The sequence below is a fragment of the Emydura macquarii genome, unplaced genomic scaffold, assembly GCF_026122565.2.
Source record: "Emydura macquarii macquarii isolate MOO-44397 ecotype Brisbane River unplaced genomic scaffold, CSIRO-AGI_Emac_v2 contig_3477, whole genome shotgun sequence".
Classification (NCBI taxonomy): Eukaryota; Metazoa; Chordata; order Testudines; family Chelidae; genus Emydura; species Emydura macquarii.
Genome location: NW_027133614.1, coordinates 2,984,267 through 3,007,086, shown reverse-complemented (window position 1 = coordinate 3,007,086; position 22,820 = coordinate 2,984,267). Strand labels below are relative to the sequence as shown.

Here is a 22,820-nt window from a genome sequence, read left to right as displayed (position 1 = left end):
TAACTGCATTGCTCAGGGTCCCACAGCAAGTCCTTTGTGAAGGCAGAGATAGAATTCTGCTGTCCTTATTGTCCCATGCTTTTCTCAGTAGATGCTGCAGCTGCCCTAGCCTGTTTGACCAAGCAAAATTAAAAATATTGAACTCTAAATTCACCATGGATTTCTAATCTGTCATATCACGGCGGGACTAAGGTTTTAATTAGCATTTCCTTCTGAGCCTGAAATTGGATCCTCTCCCATTCCTGAACCTATCAAAAAGCGAGGTCTTTTGCTTGAAGTTTTCCATGTGTGGTCCTTGACCCCAGGTGAACTTTTAGGTGTACCTGACCAGCCATTTCTGAGATATGACACTTGCATTAGAAAGCCAAAAATTCCAACGTAAGGTTAAACTTAAAAGAAATCTACTGTATGAAAGCATGGGAAATTCCCACTTAAGTAACACCAACAATTTTAATCATGTTTCCCTTAGCCTATATCCAGCTGAAACACCATTCGGGCAACTAGGTTAGCCAACAGAGGCTACACTGGAGATACAAATAATGTGGGTTATAGATAGGGTGGGGGCCCTACAGTACTAGGTGCGGACATAGGCGGACAAGGAGAAAATGTTCAGACTGTGTTGAGAGTGGCTGGCAGATGCATGAATTGGCACACCAGCTGCAGCATAGTTTGTGGTATGGAAAAGTGTCTAATTACTAGCTCCTAAGTATTGTCTTGAGCTCCAAAAGACTTTAAAGATCGGGTAATAGAAATCATCTTTAAAATGGGATAACTGAGGCAAAAAGAATAAGGAGCCATTCACATAGAAAAGTTAACTGTGTTAAGAGATCATGTTATAACACAAGAGGTCCCTGAATTTCTCATAAAATGGTTTGTTTTTTACTGTATAGATACAACCAGACCCTATTACTGAACCCTTGATCTTTAACCTGCTAACCCTCCAGTTTTCATTCACGTGGATAATAAACAGCATTATAACTTAACTGGAGGACTAGCTTATTATACCATAATCTACTGACATGGACATTTGCTTACGTAGATTGGACCTGAGTGACTGGCCACCTATCAGATGCAGGATTTGATTGCAAGAGTTGCTGAACTTTGTCTTGGGCTTGAATGACTAGACCATGGCTCTTTTTCTCGTAGCATTAGGAATTATCAGCCATTATAGCAGAGGTCTTCAAAATGTGGGGCATGCTGCCCTGTTGCTTCCTCTGGCCCCAACTGCAGCCCTGCTCCCCGCGTCAGCTAGCGTATACATACGGGGGCATGGACCAGAGAAAGGGTGGGCAAGGGTTAAAATTTGGGGACCACTGCATTATAGTGATGTCGCTTTTCCAGTTGCAATACATTCAAACCCAAAGAAAATAATCCTGGACAAAACCTACTGTTTTACTCTAAATCTGGTGTAAAGTAGTGGGTGCAATTTATATTTTAAATGCTCTTGGCACTATGGTTAGGACAAACTATTGCCTTTTTAACTTTTGCAGATGTGTGTTTGAAGACCTTCACTCCAACCAAACTACACTAAAGAACTGCTTATTTTATTTAAATATTTACCTTTAAAACTTATGCCATAGGTCTTGCTCTATTCAGTCTTTACTTTGCCACAAATGTAAGTGTGTGTGAATAAGGGACAAACTTTGAAAACTACTGCTTCTCAAAAAAAAAAAAGAAAAGATTAGGAAAAAGGCATAAGCTGTGTTGTGTAAAAGTCAGGTCCCTGAAACATGTTACATACCATTTTATTTTGAAGTATACTGCAGAAGTCTGAGTTCTCCAGAGCAAGTGAAGATTTGCAAGGCAGCAGTTAAGCCCCTGTACCTTCTAATTTACATACACACATTACTGCATTTGTTTAGAACTGAAAATAAGGGGCCAAGAAACAGTTCATCTTTGTCTTGGTCATCTCAAAAGCTTCTTTCTTTTCTTTCTCCACTGTTTATTGTCCATGTCTTCAGTATCATCAGGAGGGTCTGGCATTATGAAACCGTCTGTCAGTTTATAATAGACTACTGTGGAATCTGACTCAACTATAGCCAGGATGACTGACAGTGGGGAATCTGTTTTATCTTGTGGGACACATGCTTTCTTCATGATCTCTCTGAGCCTGAAAGGAAAATACCCAGTTAGGAATCTATTCACAATCATTTCAACATAGCACAAAGCTAAAACTGCAACACCACCTATTTCCCATGGTTTATAGGGTTGAGAACATCCCAGCCAGTAAATGATGAACACTTCTGCTGTCAAGAGAATTTTCTACCTTTAAAGGACATTCCCACAAATGCACTGCAGTGGCAATACTGCTTACTGGCTAGTCTATACCACTATCCTGCCTAGAGAACACATTTTCCTCTCTGCAGCAAAAGGCAGAAAGCTAAGAGCAAGCAAGAAAGAGAAACAGTGGGGACAAAACCTTGCATTTTTAACACAGCTCGCTCTCTTTTATCAGCTCTTCTGCTTACAAAGCCTACAGTATTTCATTTAATTTATCCTTAACGTTGCTAGAGCAATGATCCTTATAAAGTCTTTTATGCTCTAAAGCTCATAACTATCTGCCTTCAGTGCACACATGTTTAACGCGATGATTAGTATTAATTCAGAGTAAGCAACAAAGTCCTATGATCCACTCCCACTAGTCAGCCCTGTTAGTGCTCATATTTCTGGAGTTAAAGAAATGCATTTAAATGTCTGAGGAAAAGTTAGCCTTCATTTTGATTTTAAAATTCTCCAATTGCTCAGACCCCTGCTGGAATTGGATTAATCACTATATTAACAGGTAGTGTCCTCACATATATAGCACAGCATAAACCAGCTGACTACATTGTCACCTTATTAATCATTTATAGTACCGTAGTCCCAAGAGGCCCCATTCAAGTTGGGGCCAAATTGCACCAGACACCGTACACACGAGACGGGCCCTGAACTGAAAAGTTTCCAATCTAAATAGACAAGATGGATGAAGGGTGAAAAGAAGCATTATCTCCATCTTACACATGGGTGAATTGAGGCACAGAAATTGAGTGAGTCTGTGACAGAGCCAGAGAATGAAAGCTAAGAGTTAACTAACATTCGCTGTCAACTACTTTCCACTTACTACTTTTTTTTTTTTTTAAATCCAGGACAACATACACAGAAGAAATGCTTCCATCTCCGTTCATTTTAGGAATAACTATTTACTTGTCCACTAACTGAATCAAGGGTGTCTGACTTTTTATTTAAAAAAATAAAATAAAATAAAAGGTCATTTTAGAATCCAAAAATCTCAGCACAAATATACAGGACTCTAACGGAAAACATTTAGTCTCAGAGTTGAGGACGTTCGAGCGGGGACATGTAATGGATAAGAGTGCATAATAGCTTAAATGACTGTGGTGGTAACATTTGTAAATGAATATCACTGAAAACCATCTCTTTTGAGAAAACAAAGCCTTGTGTGGCGAATTTGTCCAGGATATTGTGACAGAGCCTGCCTGTCCTTACAGTATGCATGCCTCCCCCCACCCATCACCTAATGTATCTTTGGGTCCCCCCTTCCAAGAGATGTGTAGAGCCGGTAAGTCAGACACCGTTTCTCAAACTCTGATTATCTTCCTCCACCCCATTTAAAAGGTTAGAAGATCCAAGAGGAATCGAATGGAAAGTGGCAGAGGACAAAGCAGCAGCCTGGAAGACAGAGGATGTTTTAAGCACATGATCCTCCCAGTGCTCTATTAGCAGTCTCAGAGTTTTGCAGAAATCAGTCAGACTTCAGCTTCACTAAACAAGAAAAACAAAGATTTTCTTGTAGGTTTCACAGTTGGGCCCCATGCACAGCAGGTGTCACACAAGGGGAGGCCTGCCAGCCATTTCACACAGCATAGAAATTAAAACAATCATAGTAACATAGGAGCATGAAAATATGGATCAGAAATGCTGATGATGACAAGGCAGGCATGCAAGGAGATGCTGTATGCCTAGGGCAGAAAAGGGCTGCCTTCAAAAGGCTTATAAATCAACCATCTTAAATTAGCTCTCTCCCTACCCCCATATGTTAGTACTATTTTGACTGCCAAGTTGCTTTCAGTTTGGGGTCTCCCTGCCAGTGTGCATGGTGGTGCAGCTGTACATCAGTGGCCCCGGGACACCAGCTGAAGTGCCGATGTCAAGCACAGATCAGCAGGTAGGGGGAAAAATACCAGCCCCATCACTCCAGATTGAAATGCTCATTTATGATTTAAAATGGGTTGGAGCACCTGGAAATAGATTCCATTACAAATTACACCTTCAGAACTGCAGGCTTCTACTCTTCTTTGGCCTTCCACAGTACAATCAGTAATTTTCCATAAGACACACCAAACTGCTATAGGGAGGAGTGGCAGAAGTGTCCTTTTCATAGAAGCACATTGAATAATAAAGTGTGAGAGAGGAGATGAATAGGGTTCTACAGTTAATGAAGGATTCTACACAGTTGCCCTGGCATTTGCAACGCATCTGCCCTGGCGTTTTGCATATAATAGTAAGTGCCCCATACTCTCATCTTTGCTGCAGACATGTGCCCTAAAAGTACTGCACAATTCAAGAAACTGCCCTGGCACTTAAGAATTCAGTAGCAGGTCAGAAGGTAAACAGAGATCTGGTCTACACAAGGCAGCCTACATCGACCTAACTATGTATGTGTCTACAGTAAAATTTCACTGCCGTCCTGCAGACGTAACTGCCCCACTACGCCAACTTAATTACTCCACCTCCATGAAAGGCATAGAATCAACGTTGATGTAATCAGGTCAACACAATGTAGACATCAACTATTACTGGCTTTCAGACACCATCCCACAATGCTCCACACTTGATAGTACAGTTGGTATGGACACGCCCTGCCAATACAAGGAGCATAATGTGGATGCACAAAATCAATTAAAATTACTTTGACGGCTGCATGCAGATAGAACTCAGGTCAACATAATTCTGTATTGCCCAGAGTCCAGTTTGAGAAAGTAAAACAGCATCCCTGGGAGAATTGTGGGATTGTCTCCCTGCTGAGAATACAGATTATGCAGGATGGTGGTAACGTACCTTTGGCTGCAAAAGGGATTTCAAGACCCATATAAATTAAACTAATGCTCATTTTAAGAGTAGCCCTGGAACTGGATTGAAGCCTCTGTTGTTTGTTGGAGTGGCCTTTACTTAGCTCCAAACACAGAAGGAGCTTCTTAATGTATATTCTTGAGTCGTCTGAATCATTTAAACTAGACTAGACAATCCATGGGACTGCCACCATCTAACTCCCTGGGGAGGATATTCTTCTGCTTAGTAGGCCTTAGTATTAGTATTTGTTCCCCTGATTGTCTAAGCTCCCCTTTGCTCAATTTCATGCCTTGGAGAGCCCAATAAGAGTCCTCTCTTTACATCCTTCAAATGTAGATGGTTTTCCATTCATCCCTCCCAGCACCTTAGATACTGTTCAGCCAAGCTATACATGGTAAATTCCTTTTAATCTTTCCTCACATCAATACTCCCACCACTCACATGTAGTTACAAACCAATTTGGAATCATGTTTGGGAAACATTTATGAACATTAACATTGGCAACAGTTCTTGACATGGCCTTAGTCATTTCCAACCTCCAGCCTCACGTTATATATTAGTCAGAACAGTTTTTGCTCAGGAGCTGGGGAAAAGGTTGATGAGAAGGCAAATGAAAGCATTTGGGAGATTGGTATTCATTTGTTTTCGGCTCCTGAACTACGCTAAACATGGCCTCAGGCTCAGTTTGAAATTAATTTTTATCATCAAGAAAATTTTGCAATGCTTCACCTACAGATCAACAGTAGAAACCCACTGTTGTAATGCAAGGTTCAAAAGTAAAAGATTTAACTGCCTCTTGCACGGAAACAGATGCATTAGCTACCCTGCAGCAAGCTCTGAGACCAGCCTTAGAATCAGTTTGACCATGTGTTGCACCTCGATGACATAAGCCATTACAAAAAGCAGCATGAATAGCTCAGCTGAAGAGTTTGAACTTTACCCCCTCCACAGCAACAGTTAGACTTTAAGGATGTAACAACCCCAGGAATATGGTCAGGCATTAATAACATATTCCAACAAGGACTCGACTTCCCACATCCGCCTTTCAACTTGAGTTGAAAATGGTTTGGCCACTTACACAGACAGAGCCAACCTATTTCCAACACTTGCTTCAGGAAGTGTGTTAGTGGACTGTCTAAAACATTTTCAGCAACAGGGCTATTCTTCAACACAATATATTTTACCAGACAAACCATCTTCAATCATGGCTTAAGATGGGTCATCCTGGAGCATCATTGGACTAAGTCATTTTCCTAATTCAGACGGCCAAAAGGAGTCTATTGCATCTTGTGGAAGATACAATGTATATCAACTAGATGTAATGCAATGCAGCACTGTTGGAAATTATCTTGAGGAGAGCCTTTAAAGAAATAAGTCTCTGGAATTCAGGAAGTCCGCATCAGATGCCTGTTTCCTGTTTCCATTCAAGGCTTGATTGTTGGGACCAACATACAGCATTTCTGATTAAGTTCCTTTTCAGCCTTGATTATTCACAAGAGGAGGTAGGAGGATAATCAGACTGTTTATCCAGATTCACAGGGTGAATTTACTGTATATCAGATCTGCAATGAACAGAGACACAAATAAACAGTGCAGTATGGTTTTTTTTGAATAACGTAGATACAAAAAGGATTTTCTACTTCAAAAGGATGCTTGGCCCTAAATAAAGGAATGCCAAAAACTGATGCAGCCTCTCTCCAGATGTCCACTCTGCTCCCGGCCTTCTGAAATATTACTAGATAGGTTTGCCAGATCTGGCAGAGCTAGTAAACCTTCTCTTCGATAACTTAAGAGCCTAAAAAAAGATATTCTTTGAATAAATGCAGTAGTTCATATGGCTGTGACTACAGATTAGATCAGTGCTTCTCAATTTTATTTCCCCCCGGAACCCTTGAGCGCCCATGCCATACCCTCTGCTGAAAAGTCGAGGAAATCTTCCTCTTTTCGGTGGCGCGATTTTTGGTACTTTCGGCAGCGCGGTTCCGCTTCTTCGCGGAACCCTTCAACTCAGCCCACGGAACCCTGGGGTTCCGCAGAACACCATTTGAGAAACAGTGGATTAGATCATAGGAAAAAAGACAAACCACCATCTCCTGTTAAGGATTCACTATGAGGGGTTTCTACTCCCATAAACATCTCTAACTGAAATCACTGGTATATAAATGATAGCTTTTTCTTCTGGGGATAAAGAAATTCAATTATCCACAGCATAACCTAGTAGATCTTTCCGTGTGTCTTCAACTTCATTTGAAAAACCACACACCGGACTGAAAGCATAGCTCAGTATTCAGTTCATTCTTGACTCTTAGCATGAAAGAGGAGACTCACAGATTTTAATACCAGAAGAGTCCATTATGATCACATATTTAGACCTTTTGCACAATACGGGCCACAGAACATCACCCAGTAACTTCATATTGGGGGGGTGTGAAGGACTGTTTCCCTTATTTGCAGTTGCCATATTTCCCATATCCGTCTCCTCTGATGGGATTACTCTTTGCTCTTTCCAATTTAATTTTCTCTTCATATCCAGAAACGGTTCTTCCCCAAGGATTGTTGACAGTGCTCAAGATATACTCTGATCTCTCTCGAGGACAAAGTAGTGTTAAACAGTTCTTGAAGAATGGAGAATTTGATTCTGGAGTATTATCCCCCTGCTTTATCCTTTCAGAACAGTTTCTACTGCCTCCATTTCTCAACATCCTTAGCGGGAGCAGAAGAGACCAGTCTTGTGAAGTACTGAGCAGCCTCAAACATTGTCCCCAGTGAGATCAAAGGAAACAGAGGATGCTCAGCTCCTCTTGAGACGAGGCCCCAAACATCAGAGCTAATATTTTAATTCCTTAGTGCTGAATCCTGCATTGCTGATTCAGATACCTCAGGAAGTGATCCATCACCTGGGACCAGAATGATGACTATAATATTTTAAGCTGAACCAGTGCCAGGAGGCTGTCTTTATTTCCACTGTATTACTGATTTCCCCCATCCTCACCCAGACTCTTGTGTTACAATATTCAAAATGGACAGCAACGCTGCACAGTCTTTCCATCTTTACTGATGACTTGAGTATACATCAGTATCAATGGTACAATGCTGATGGCATGCACTGTGTATAGCTGGTCATTACAGCTATTATTTCTCATTGTTAACTCTTGTGTCTTTTGAAGTTGATAACAACAAACTCTGTGCACTGAGCTTCACAAGCCTGCAGATGTCCTGGCTGTTTCAGCCCAAACCCTCCTCCCAAATATAAAGCTCACTTAGTTCTAGGACACACAATCTACTTGCATGACAACAGATGTTGCAGAAGAACAAAAATTCCAACTCATGAAAGTTAACATAACAATATGACTGAAGTTGTAAGCCAGTCACCTCTCTCCAAAGGACTTTTATAAGCACCCTTTGCCAAACCAGCTTTTAACTTTAAGAAACTCAGTATAATCCACTACCAGATTTCAGTAAAATGTAGCCTATAAGTTCAAAGCCAACGGAGCTGTGGTTAACCTGAAACAAGAGGAATTTTGAATTTTTTGCTATTTATTAGCAACTTTATCCAGTGCCTGTTATAGTCGCTGATGACGTCAGCATTAAAAGCTCCAACATCAGGCTCATAAACCAAGAAACTTAACTCACAATGGTGATATCCTGTGATAGCATTTGAAGTCAGAAACATATATCATGACTTCTGTTTCGCTCTGCAGCATGCAATGTCCCAATAAACACCACTTACCAGATTAGTGAATGCAGTCTTGTAAATGAAACACATATACAATGCCAAAATCATTACAGTGTTTCACCTTGTCATGCTAAAATGAAACTGTGCAATACAAAACATAATTAACTTGGTGCCTGAGGCTCCAGAATAGCCCTGTTCATCCAGAGGTTCAGTGACAACAGATACCCTACACATGCCACCTTCAAGGGATAAATGCCAGTGACTGCCTAGTAAAAACGAAAGGCAGCTAGAGCCCCAAGAGAGCTTATAGAACAATCAAGCATTTGTGCTGCTGGGAGCACAGTGAGAAGTCTGCTGAGCTAAAATATCCTGCAAGGTTTTTTTTTTTTTTTTTTTTTTTAAAGAATAAAGAAAAGTCATTGAATGTTAAACAGAGACTGCTAAAGTCTGGGGTTTCACCAGCAACCTCTCTCAATCTTCAGCAGAAGCACTATGATGGGAAAACCTAGGGACTGAAAAAATTCAGAGAAACTGAAGCACTGCAAAAGAAGAGTCAAAATCTACTGAGAATTCACTCTCATGCAAATAGTCCCACAAAGCAATAAAGATAATCCCACCAAACATTAATTTTTCTTGTAAAAGGGGTGTTTTCCCTTAGATTTTAAGGACCAGATTCTCAGATGCATGAATTCTAGAAACAGAGTTCAAGTTCTTTGACTCTGCATGCTCACAGCAAACAAAGCTCCTATTGAAGTCAGCGTGTCGCAAATCAAACCCTAAATTTGCACACGAAAACCCCCTATCCACTTTCAATCCACTTTGTACAAAATTAATTGGATTTCATCATGAAAAAGGCATTGCTATACAAATATACCACATCTAACAGTTTGCATTTCTAAACCACCTACCCCAGCAGAAGATCTTAGGATAGGTCTACACTACTGTTCAAAATCCATGGCTGGCCCATGCCAGCTGACTCGGGCTAAAGAGGGAGCTATTTAATTGCCATGTAGACATTCAGGATCGGGCTGCAGACCGAGCTCTAGGACCCTGCGAGATGGGAGGGTGCCACAGCGTGGGCTGCAGCATAGACATACTCTTAAAGGACTTTGAACTAAGCCCAATCCCTGTGAAATAGATATTTTCTCCATTTTATAGAAGAGTCAACTGAGGCAGTTGCAGGAGTATTATCCAGATCTCAACTCCCAGTCAAGAATTATAGCCAATAGGCCAATACCCCTGCTCAATAGTTAACCCAAAACAACCATTCTTGCTGCAGCCCAGTCCTCTGATCACTGACCAATAACTACACAAACTGAAGAGGCACCATTGATTTTTTTTTCAATTCCACATTTGTCTGAAGATATTTTACCTGCTCTTATTACAAGTAAGGGAGAAAAGCATCATTGCTGAGGTTAGACATAAGTATTTGCTCAGCTGGCATATGTGACAGCACTTTGCATGAAGCACAGTTTCTCCTGCTGGGGGGGGGGAGGGGGGGGAATCTTTCACACATTAGGAAAACAGGATAGTAAAATCACAAATATTGCGGGGGGGGCGCCTGTGTCACCACATGACAGATACTAGTCATTTCATTTAGTGCACTTCTGGGATATTGTTAGATATTACACCAGTGATGGGCATGATCCCGAATAAAAGGGGCAGGTGTAATGCCTAAGACTATTTTTAAACTCACTTTAACGCTATTAAGATCTCAAGTTGACAGTGTCCTTTTCAGTGGGTTCCCTTTTGAAGGGCAGGGTGGAGTGAGCATGCTTTCTTTGGAGAGGGAGGGACAGAGGAAGACGTGGTGGTACCAAAGCAATAGACTACAGGTCACTGAAGAATTGTTGAGTTGCTCAAACCATATTCAGGGAAATCCTCAAAAGAGCAGGGCGGCCTTCCAGGAATCTGGACATGGGCAGCAAGGGCAACAAGATGAAGAAGATAACGTTTATTTCTATTAAATTCTCTCTGCAAAAAAAGTCTGAAAAGCAAAGAGAAAACGCTCAGCGCTATGAGCGGTTTGTAATAAATGGGAGAGGCATAGGGCTCCAATTAGCTGAAATGAGCCATAACCTTTCTATGCCATGGAAGCTGAAGGTTTTGAATCTCTCCTTTATAGCTGGATGAATAATTCATCAGAAGCTTGACCAAACTGAACAGCTTCCTCCACTCCAAGCATGTGAAGAGGCAAGTCAGGGCTGGAGAGTTAATGTACGTTAGTCTCTGTATGCAGAAATCAGCACTTCACCCAACTCGTGCAGGAAACAAAAGTGCCGTTACTCACGACAACCAAAAGAAAAGTTCTCTACAGTATTGCAGTCAGTGTAGCAGAGCTTTCAAGTAGTCAGCCAGGCAAACAAGTATTACACCAAACATCTGCTCCCAGATGACTGCCTTGAAACCAGAGAGAAGATAGATCTTCAGCCAAGGTGTGCATGAAAAGACAGCCCCTCTGGTCCCCGGCACTCTGCCCTTGATCCAGCTTGGACTTTCAAATTTGGGCAGAATGAGGCAAAAGAGGAAGGTTAAAATCACATACAATAAAAACATTCACGGTCCTTATTGCACATGATAAAAAGTCACTCTCCTGATGTTTGTGGAGGATCCCGCAGGGGAGCCTACAAGTCTGGTTTTTACATTGTTTATTTAAGTCTAATGGACCTCAGAGACCGCCCTCTCCCCCTCCAGGAAATAACTAGACTTCTGCAAACTGTATTTGACTATAGCAACTTTGAAAACATGAACACAAGTGAACTGAGTGGTATAAGCAGTAATTACTGACTTGTTAAAAATAAGTGTTTCTCTCTGGATGCTAATCAAATTACAGTTTTAAGAAGTTTAACATTTGAAGTAGCTTAAATCACAAACTGCCTTTTTAAGAATAGCATCACAAGTGAGCAATTTGCAACTAAACTGACAATTACAGTTGAAGAGAATGTTTAATTTCACTTACAAGTTAAAAGTGAACCAGAAAAATTACAGTGCTATTGTTTCTATGCAAAAAATTCTATAGGTCATTAGAGAAAAACGTGTTGCCCAATTACAAATTAGACAAATGTTTAAAAGGGACATCAACCCACTTCTAGCCCCCAAAGTTTGTACAAATTGTCTGTTGACATAATACCAATAAAACAATTTTTTAAAATGTCTGTGGAAACATAAATTTAGTTTTGAACAAATAAACCCTCCTCTGCTTGAAACCCAAACACTGCAATACTAACAATCTGAGAGTGAAACTGGCTTCATTGCATATAATCTTGGACAGTGAAAACCATAGAGTTAAAGAGCAGTGACAAATCACTTAATAATCAAAGGCTTTTTCAGTTAAAGATGTGTTTGTTTAGAGAATGTTGTTAAGGTGACAGTGTCCCTTTAATTCTGTAAAGTCTGGAAAAAAATCAAAGCTTTTAACAATACCCACAAGATTCAGGCACCATTCCTGCAAACACTTACGCCCATGCCAGTAGTTTCATTGACAGGGACTACCTGTGTTTAAATGCTTTACTGGGCTGGGGCCTTAATTCTGGAACACTTTGACAATTACACACTCAGATCTAGTACACTGGTGGACATAGTTGTTTGTCAGTGGTAAAAAGGGAACATGATAGAGCCAAGGGACCACATGTGCTAAGGTCCACAGGTTCCCCTCAGATACGTAAACAAGTGCAAATCACTGTTGAGTTCAGCAGGGCCAAAAACAGACTCTCCACATCCCAGCAAGGTATTTTTGATTGAAGGGGAGGAACAAGAAGCAGAATCTTGTTCTATAGGTGTTTACTCACAGAAGCCTCAATAAGCTGCATTTTAAGCACTCACACATTGGGCACATCCTCCCCAAATAGAGTCCCACATTTTCTCAGCTTGTGTAGTAAGATCAATTTTTGAAATGCTGTAATTTTGTCTAGATCCCACTCACACTGAAGTCAGTAGTTTTGCTGCTGACTTCAGTGGGAGTAGTATTGAGCTATTTAAGTTGTTGTGGTTCCATGCTGTCACAGGAGTATCTACTTGCATGGAGTGGCTTGCAGGATAGTGGCCTTAGTTTGTAAGGAGAATTGCTTTACCTTATGAAATGATTTCAATTAACACAATAAACTTGATATCATGAGAAAATGTTGAAGTCCTCTAAAATTCAGTATCAAAAGGCCAAAATGGGATTTAAGATGCTGCTCAGAATTTTAGCCTAAATCAAATTCCAATTTTATCATTCATGTTATTTCTTTTGCTAGTAATTCTCACTGCACCTTCAACATGGCTCCTTTGAAGACTCACTCCCTCACGACTGAGTCAGCCAAAGAAGCTATCTAGGCAGAGAGGGGATGCAGAGCTGCTTTGGCCATGGGCAAGCCCCTTTTGAAGTTGCTTTGAAAGGCAGGTCACCACTCCAGCAACCCCCACCTGCTCATTGATTAAGTTACTGAACATCATCCATTTGCTAGCTTTTGTATTTAGCTTATGATTTCCAGACCCAGTTAGCAATAGTGCCAGTACATTTTATTCAACAGTTTAAACCCTGGTTTCAACACTAACACAAGTCAAGATTAGCTCATTAAACTGATAAATCAGAACAAGGGATCAACACTATTGCAACCTGATGCATTTCCAACCTGCTCTACAGTTCACTTTATTGTTTACAATATGGAAGAGTCATTTTCAAAGAGTGACATTTGGGATACTTATGGGTTATTTAGAGCCTTTACACGCAACATTACCTTTTGCCCCAAATATCCACAGAAACGGATCCTTTGGATTCTCACTGCTCAGTGTCAGCAGGAGGGGGCAGGACTCATGTGCCTGTGAAATTCCATCCGCAAGGATGCACTTGTTGGACTCTCCCTGTGGCTGTTTACAGAACTGAGGTCATTGTATTTGGGTCCTTTTAATGATGATCATTAAGACACCAGTTACTGTATACTGGAGACACCAAGAATCACGTATCTACATTGTGTTCAGCAGTATCCATACCATTCTCCTGCCAGATACCTCCAATGGCTATTAAACCAGCATTAGGGACAGGCATATGCACAGCTTTAATGGAGTCATATGGAAGTGAAGATCTGTATTCACCCAGAACACATTTTAGTGACGACATACTCTCTCTATTTACTCTATAGGAAAAGCTGGTCACAAACTGTACTTTTAATCAATGTAATGCATTCACTCTAACATTCGACCATCCTTCCAGTAAAAGATTCCATCCACGCTGATGCCAGAAACAGAGCAAACAGTGCCACCACAGTACAAACAAATTCAGAAAACCCATGAACGAAAAGTCCAATGGGGTACAAATGTTGTACAGGATCTCCCAGCAATAAAATACATGTTAGGACACAGAATTGCTGGCACTGGCTCACCACAGGGAGGCAAAGGTTTCCATTTCAAGTGGAAACTCACCAACATGTGAGCAAACAAAGAGACAGCATGTAGAAGCCTAGTTTGCTATCAAACTACCCACACCAATTTTGGATCCATCTCCAACCCCAAACCACAAGAAGCAGAAATCCCTCCCCACATAGAAAGGTCAAAATATTCACAAGAACCAGAACAATAGTAAACACTTTGTCTTCCATCTTTTCTTTCACTAGCTTTGTGATTATATAGCAGAGCAACATGTCATCTGACAATACAGTTTTGTGATATTTCTTTTTAAAACCAAATCCATAACAGCAGAATGATTGGTTTGTTGAACAGTAATTGAAAAATCTTATTATAGACTCAGACTCTAAGGTCAGAAGGGACCAATGTGATCATCTAGTCTGACCTCCTGCACAATGCAGGCCACAGAACCTCACTCACCCACTCCTGTAATAAACCTCTAAGTTATGACTGAGTTATTAAAATCCTCAAATAATGACTTAAAGACTTTAAGGTACAGAGAATCCACCAACAAGTGAGCTGTGCCCCATGCTACAGAGGAAGGCGAAAAAACCCCAGAGCCTTTGCCAATTTGCCTGGGGGGAAGAAGGGGGGAATTCCTTCCTGACCCCAAATATGGCGATCATTTAAACCCTGAGCATGTGGGTAAGACTCACCAGCCAGACACCCAAGAAAGAATTCTCTGTAATAACTCAGAACCCACCCATCTAACATCCCTTCACAGGTCATTGGCATATCTATCACCAGTAGTCAAAGATCAGTCAATTGCCAAACTAGACTGTCCCATCATACCATCCCCTCCATAAATTTGTCAAGCTCAGTTTTGAAGCCAGCTAGGTTTTTTGCCCCCACTGCTTTCCTTGGAAGGCTATTTCAGAACTTCATTCCTCTGATGGTTAGAAACCTGCATCTAATTTCAAGTCTAAACTTCCTGATGGCCAGTTTATATCCATTAGTTCTTGTGTCCACATTGGCCCTGAACTTAAATAATTCCTCTCCCTCCCTGGTATTTATCCCTCTGATGTATTTATAGAGCAATCATATCTCCCCTCAACCTCTTTTGGTTAGGCTAAACAAGCTAAGCTTATTAATTGTATTAATTTCAACTAGAAAGCTTCCAACCACATGACTAGTTGCCACTGTACACATTTCCCTCCATAAATATATTGCTGCTGAAGATACACCCTTGGGATAACCTACAAACACATTTATTATTGGGAGGCAAAGTTGTTTCCTTCAGACAAGTCTGTCATCTATAAAGTCCCTGGAAAATGTAAATGTGTCTAAAAAGACATTCATAGAGCATGCATATAAATGAAGTTCACTGTACATCAAGTGCAATTAATTGTATGATCTGTTAATAGCTCTCCTGAAATCACAGTAAGAAATGACCAAAGTGACACAGTAGGATAGGATGTCAGGCCTAGGGGGCAGAGGAAGAGAAAGAAGACAGCTATTATCAGATGGGGAGGAATATTGTACATTTTACCTAACAATTAGAACACACCCAAAAATGTTTAAAAAAAAAGTTTGATCTAAACAGAATTTTTTTAAAGTAACCCTGAAAATACTTTCCATTACAAAACCCAAGTCATTAGAAAAGCACATCTTTCTTGCCTCCGCCTCCTTGACCAGCGTAAGAAATTGTATGTACAACTGTGAAAGTAAAGGTTTATAAAGCACCTTCCTAGATAGATCTAATGCAAAAGCATAGCTCTGAGAACGCAGTTACATATAACTGTTTTCAGCCTGTACAAGCAAATTTTCAGATTGACAGTGGGCAGGATTATATTTAAATTTAAAAAATAGAGAGTCCATTCCTGGGATCCAGTATCTAACAAAAGCAGTAGAGAATAAGTATGTTTCATCATCTTCAAGGTACTTGAAAAGAATTATCTGTATAAACCCCATTAGAGGAAATCATCATGAATATTTCAGATAGGGCTTTGAGCAGTATAAAGTGTTTTTGAATGGACATACACCCAAATGCTGTGGAAATTGTTACATTAACGGGTTATGATTTCAAGTGAAGAAAAAGCAAAAGAAACCGATCAGGGTAAGGGAAAAAAATACCAGCCTCAATGTTCCTAATACTTGAAATAATTCAGCTCATGTTTGAATTTGTTTTTCCCCTGCTTTTTTTCTGTTGTGTTTTGTTTAGTAGAGAATGTTTTTCTAAAGTTTTATATGAGTTGTCAGCTGCTCTTTCAGTATTTACATCCTCTGTTTTTTCTTGCTGGTAATTCAGCACCAAATACTCTGGTATTACTTGCTCACCTCTCATGAGTGAATGACATGTGGACAGGTGTTGGCACCACAACCTGTAAATTCTCAGCTTCTCTCTCACGCCCATGGAGACATATGAGCTGGAGTTCTGCTACTCCAATGTATGTCACTTCATGCCAGTTTCTACCTGAAAATAAAAGAGATGGACCAAAGCACAACACACTATTCTTATTCTGGTTGCATCATTAAGGAGGCTGTAAATTTGGGAAGAAAGTCAACTTATTGTGGTCTTTATTTTCCCCGTGTGTAAAATTTCCCCATGAGATACAAAATTTTCCTAGTTCAGCACAAACGATCACCTTGTGAACAATTCTTTAATGTAATAGCCACAAAGGATTAAGGTCCAGATTCTCTATAGTGTAAATTAGCATAGCTCTGCTGACTCCAGTAGTGCTATGATGGTTTACACCAGATGACAATCTGGCCCCCAAATTTCAGTTTTACAAAGAAAAAAAATCCATGCAGCTCTTTTCACGGTTCTCTTTAGTGCAAGATTATAACCTAATATCAAATTTGAAAAAATATTAAGATGCTCAGAAAGTGCTTGATAACTAGATTAACAACAACACTGCACAGCTATATCCTTGCAGGCAGAAGATTAAAGCTAAAAATGTTTATTCAGGATTACTATAACTGCACTAATACAATAGTATTCATTCTGCCAATGATCAATCATTTGCTTTAGAGGGATATAATTAATGATGACAGGTCTGAACTAACTCCTGGGCCAAAAATTACATTTTCCTCAATATCTGAAAATACCAGCCTTAAACAAAAGTTGCAATACTCTTAATATCCCATCTGATGGCCTGTGTGTGGCCCACTCCTATGCTGCTTGTTTGGTGTAGCTGATTACTCTGCTAAATTTGGGATAACCAGAGCATGGAATGGGTGCTACTAGCATTTAGGTCTTCAAAATCAGAGAATATATGTTAGTTTATTTGATTTCTCAGATTGCTCAGTCTCTCAAGAAAAATACTTTCATTAATTTACCTTCTAAGAGGTCCAAGTAAACTAAGAAAGCAGCATATACTTGAGTGCTGTCAGCCACATCCAACGACATCATCTCCATGAGCTGAAACATGGCACATAACAACAATCAATCAAAGAATGCAGAGCAGAAGCCAAATAGGTGCAGATATATAAAGCTTTTAAGAGAACGAGAAAGCATGCAAATTGCAGTCTGTTTAAAAAACTGCTATTAAGATTAAAAAAGATTAAACCCCAATAAAAATACTGACCTCTTAAAATATTTTAAAGTTACATTTCCACTTGAACCAGATAAAAATGCATTTAAAGAATCCTGACTGTTTCTGGAACAGAGCTATTTTTGTGGAGAAAGATTCTGCATTTCATCTATTTCTGCTACAGTTCATCATAAGAGCATAAGAATGGACATATCGGGTCTTACAATTGGTCCATCTATCCTACTATCCTGTCTTTTCTGACCGTGGCTGATGCCATATGCTACAGCAGGGCAATTATCGAGTGATTCATCCCGTTATCCAGTCCCAGCTTCTGGCAGTCAGAGGTTTAGGGACACCCAGAGCATTGGGTTGCATCCCTGACCATCTTGCCTTTGATGGACCTATCCTCCACACATTTGTAACACTGAACCAGCAAAGGTTAAAAAAAAAAAATCAGCAAGCAGGGTGACACGTAAGCAACCCTTAAGGACATATCAAAAGCAATGGTAAAAGGGGCCATTCCTTGTAGATAGCTATCAAACAGATTAGAACCTTGAATCTGTTTGCCAGTATTGTTAGAGAATCAAAGAGAAAGTGCTAAATGTGTCTGTTTAGCTGCATCCTATTAGAAATCTAACAATGTGATCTAATTAGCTTGTAAACACTGAAACCTGTTCCTGTGTTATAAAGGTTCATTACTGTATTCTATTGACTCTGAGATCAAAAAGGGATATTATCATTAAGATGGGACTTGTTGTGTAATAATATTGTCATTTCTCTTCAAAACTTATAACTCAACATAGTAAACCACCTCTGAACTACCTGGATAATTTGAATGGCTTTTGCTAAGGGTAGGCTAAGGTAAGAGGAAGGGCCCATTGAACACAGATCACAAACTGTCAGCTCACTTTCATCAAAGCCCATGTGGTGAAACTGCCTGTCACCGTCCAGCCTGCTTCAACTATAAAAGATGCTTTGGGCCTGATCCTTTCACCTCAGGTCTGTTTAAACTTTAACAGGGAAGGTTTAAGACATAGGACTGAGGTCTCCATGAAAATATCTGGATTACCCTGGAATTCTCATGGAAAAACTAACACTCTGCACCTGAACTGGTATTGGACTATAACCCTTTGAATTGTTTCCAGAAAGACTTTTACAAATCAGCAGCCTCACCATCTCTGCTATGCAACTGACCTAAGGACTTTATAGGCATTTGAATATATATATTGATCTCTTAACTGTTTATAACTCTCTTCTTTCATTTTCCTTTTATTAATAAATCTTAGATTTAGTTATTAAGAATTGGCTGACAGTATGATATCTAGGTAAGATCTGAGCTTCATACTGACCTGGGAATAAGCGTCCAGACCTTTGGGATTGATGACCTTAAGTATGGGGAGTAAGGTTTTCAATAACCCCTCACTATATTAGACTTGGTCATCTAGATGGGAGCCAAGGGGTAGAATGCCTAAAGGGGATTGTGTTTGGCTTCTTATTAACCAATGAGGTACTACAGAAGCTCGTGTTACTGGCTTGGTGAATCTAATTATAGAATAAACCACCAGTTTGGGGCATTTTCTGCTTTATTTCTTGCAGTTTGTCCTGAGTGTGGCACTCTCGTTGTGGCCCATCCAGGCATCCGGTCACACTTCGTTCATTCTTTTTTTAATCCAGTTATACTTGGGACCTTCAAAACATTCTCTGGTAATGAGTTCTGCAAGTTGACTGTGTGTTGTGTAAAGAAGTACTTCTTTATGTTTGTTTCAAACCTGCTGCCTATTAATTTCATTGGAAGATCCCTGGTTCTTGTGTTATGTGAAGGGGTATATAACACGCTAATAATACTCCTCAACAGCTCCAATTATAAAATGTAAGATAAGGTCTCTCAATATGCCAGACTCTTAAGAAGTGTATTACATTAAAATCACATCAATCCATGTAGTTCCTCTTCTGACCAAGAGACTTAGCAGTTTCAACAATTCCAAAGACTAGGAGACACATTATTTATATAGATCCATTGGTGTGCATGGGGCCTATGGGGCTTTACAGATATCCAAGACGACAAAGGTTACTGTCCTAAGGAATTTACAATCAAATGCTTTTCAGGGCAGAAATTATGCTTTTTTTTTTTAAAAAGTTTCTTGTGAGGCTCCATTCAATTTAATAATATACAAATAAATAACAAAAACCTATCCGGTAAGTGGAGAGTAAAGTCTCTCTCTGTCTACCTAGTCATCCCACTCTCTTTATCTGTCAGTCTAGGTTTTTATCTTTATGCTCATCACACAAATAAATATCAGGTTGACGCCTCATTGAAGTTGAGTACTCCTTTTCTCCTTCCTCTCCAAAGTAAGGTAGATCATAAGTTGTAGTCTTTTGTGTATTTCTTGGATGTGTTTATTTCAATGGTGAGGCTGAGAGCAAGAGAAAAGACTAGTGGTGAAAAGCTACTATAAGGGTCTGAGCTTGAATTTGTCAGCTTGAATGATCCCTTCAAGAACTCAGGCAAAACTTCTTGGGAAATTAGTAAAAAGACCCCAAACCTCCAGCCATTCTTGGTTTTCAAATGACAGGGCTTTCAGCAGCCTAGGGAAATTAACAGATATGAGATAAGATTCAAGCTAAAGATATTTTTTAAATAGGCAAAGGTGGCTTATTTTATTTTGGATAGTCTTGGCTATAGACCTCAAGTGTCAAACAAAGGGCAAAAGCTGCAGAGGAAGCAACTTGAGAGAGGGGCGTCCCTTACTTTACTTTAACACGACCTACGACTCTTACAACCTCGATCTCTCAGCTCGCAGACGTGTTTGAGCCTCATATGACACCTTTGCTCTACATGCAAAACATGCATTGTGCAGGCACGAGAGGAGGGGCGGGGGGCCTGACTAGCGTGACTGCCAGCGCTGTTACTGGCAGTGGCACCGGTCCCTGCATGGCGAAGAAAGAAGCGCGCCGAACCTGGCTCGGCCGGGTCCCGCGGAGTCAGGCTGTCCAGCCGCTGGGTGGCTCATCTAGGCCACTCCGCGCGCGGCAGCTGCAGGACCAAACACACCAAGCCTCGGCCCTAAGCGGCCGGCCGGCTGCACGGCGGGGCTGACTCTGGCTCCTGCGGCGGGTCCGCGGCTGGGCGGGGCGGGGCCCGACCACCTACCTTAGGGTGAGTCGCCATCCAGTTGCCGCAGGGCGCCCCCTGCTCCGGTCCGCGCGGGGGGTTGCCCCGAGCCACGCAGCCCGGTGCCTCCATGCAGCTCCGTCGCGTCCCCTGCAGCGCAGCGCGGCTTCGCTTCGGCGCCGGCGGGCGGGGACAAGCAAGCTGCCCGCGCGCGCTATAGTTCCGCTTCCTCCCTTGCACGGCCGCGGCCCAGCCCCGCCGTGCACGGCTGCGGCGCGCTCCGTGGGGAGCCTGTGAGCAACGCGGCTGCCCTGTCACGTAGGCGCGGGTACATGCTCCGCCTCTGGCCGTGTCTTCCCGCCCCGTGTCTGTCCCATCTCGGTCACCACGCAAATAAACTGCAGGTGCCATTAAATAAACGCTACCCACAGAGAGAGCGAAACGCGTGAAATAGCATGAAATGCAGCAAGTAAACTTCACCGTGGAAAGACAGGAAGAGGGGGATTCGGGGAATTGAAATTGGTGGAGGAAGAGATTGGGGAAGAGTCTATAAATATTAGTTATATAAAGTGCTTTACATTTTCAGTTGCCAGACAAATATTTACCAATCCGTTTTCACTACGCCCATGTAAAGTAGTATGGAAGTGGGACTTAAGGGAGGGTGGATGGGGTGATGAGGATGGGAAGTAGGGAATAGAGGATGGTGATTGAGGGATGGGAAGGAGGTAGAGCGATTGAAGGTAAAGGGGGAAGTGAATGAGAGGGAAGCAAGCAATGATGCAGAAAGGAAGGGAAAAAATAAAAAGGAAGAAAAGGGGCAGAAGGGGGGAGGGGGAAGCAAGAGTGAGGAGGCTAAGGGAGGCAGGTGAAGAAATGCTGAAGGAAAATAAAATAAAGAGGTTAAATTGAAGGGGGGATGGCACAAGTGTTGGTGAGATGAAAGGAGAAAAGTAAAGACAAAACCCTGACAATGTGCATAATAATAGTCAGACTGAAGACATTACTGGGAAAGAGAGACTGTATGGATGGAGAGAAGATATAAAGTGAGGGAAGGATGAGGAAGGAAGAACCTGATTAAAGCTAATATGGTATATTTTATTAATTTATTGATGTTTGTATAATCAGTGCAGATTCAAAAAATATATACATAATCATCTCTAGAAATAATCATCTCTGACTCCCACTGTGAATGGGGCTTCTACACAGTGCTTGATTTGTAATGAAAGAAGTGCCAGGGCTCAAGCAATTAGGTGCTTGGGCTCAAGCAATTTTTTTTGCATTCGTAACTGATGCAGCAAATCCAGGGGTACCGGGGCTATGAACTGCTAAGCCTAAAGGTGTTGGGGCTCAGTCCTGGCAAGGCCTGGCAAAATTTAGGCACTGCTTCTGCAGTCCAATGCATGTCAGGTTTCACTTTGCAGAGGTATAGATGCCCCCCTCTCTGGGGCAGCTGGGGGGGCGGCACCAGGACCCCTCCTGCCACTGCAGGTGGTGAGGCTGGGGGCACAAATGCAGGCTTGGCCCCCGGGTGCCGGAGACCCACGGCACACCACTGCCTTTGCAGAAGTTGCAAGTTCCTTGCTTGGAGCCTGGCTTTTAAAATTTCAAACACTGACCCAAACTACAGAGTCAAATACATCTCTGGTTCAGAGGCATTAAAGCATAGCTTAATGCTGGTGTGTGCTCAGTATGCTGCAGCATTTAAAAACAAAGATATGCTTGGTGCATTAAGGGAATAATAGAGAACACATAGCAATGACATAAATGAAACAACAAAATGCCCCCTCTAAGGCACTGTGCCCGGTTTTAGTCAACCTACCTCAAGAAAGATCTGGCAGAGACTGAAAATGCCCAGAGACAGGCAACTACAATGCTTAGAGGGAAGGTACGGAATGGAATTACTTAGCCTGCGGAAGAGAAGAATAAGAAGGGACTTGACTGAGGTATTCAGATTTAGGCAGAGCAGAGTGGAAAATAAACAGTCCCTTCTCTTATCTTGTTATGATGATATTGTAACAACTGGGTCCAGGAACGAAGGTTAAATAAAAGGACATCTTTATTTATTCAGCATATAATCAGTCTGCAGATTACATGGGTGCAAGAGGTC

The 22,820-nt window shown here is 41.3% G+C and overlaps 1 protein-coding gene across 2 annotated transcripts; it reads right to left on the bottom strand.

The window, feature by feature from the left end:
* Positions 1-1,729: 1,729 nt before the first annotated feature.
* Positions 1,730-22,539, bottom strand: TSEN15 (tRNA splicing endonuclease subunit 15). 2 transcript variants are annotated; one of them, XM_067535185.1, is made up of 4 exons: positions 22,533-22,539; positions 17,408-17,489; positions 16,406-16,541; positions 1,730-2,110 (listed from the first exon to the last, which is right to left on the bottom strand). In XM_067535185.1, exons 2-4 carry the CDS (start codon positions 17,484-17,486, stop codon positions 1,906-1,908), a joined length of 420 nt encoding a protein of 139 aa, XP_067391286.1. In that variant the 5' UTR covers positions 17,487-17,489; positions 22,533-22,539; the 3' UTR covers positions 1,730-1,905. The 2 variants fall into 2 exon arrangements, with proteins under 2 accessions (XP_067391286.1, XP_067391285.1); XM_067535184.1 differs by lacking the exon at positions 22,533-22,539 and adding an exon at positions 20,753-21,139.
* Positions 22,540-22,820: the final 281 nt, after the last annotated feature.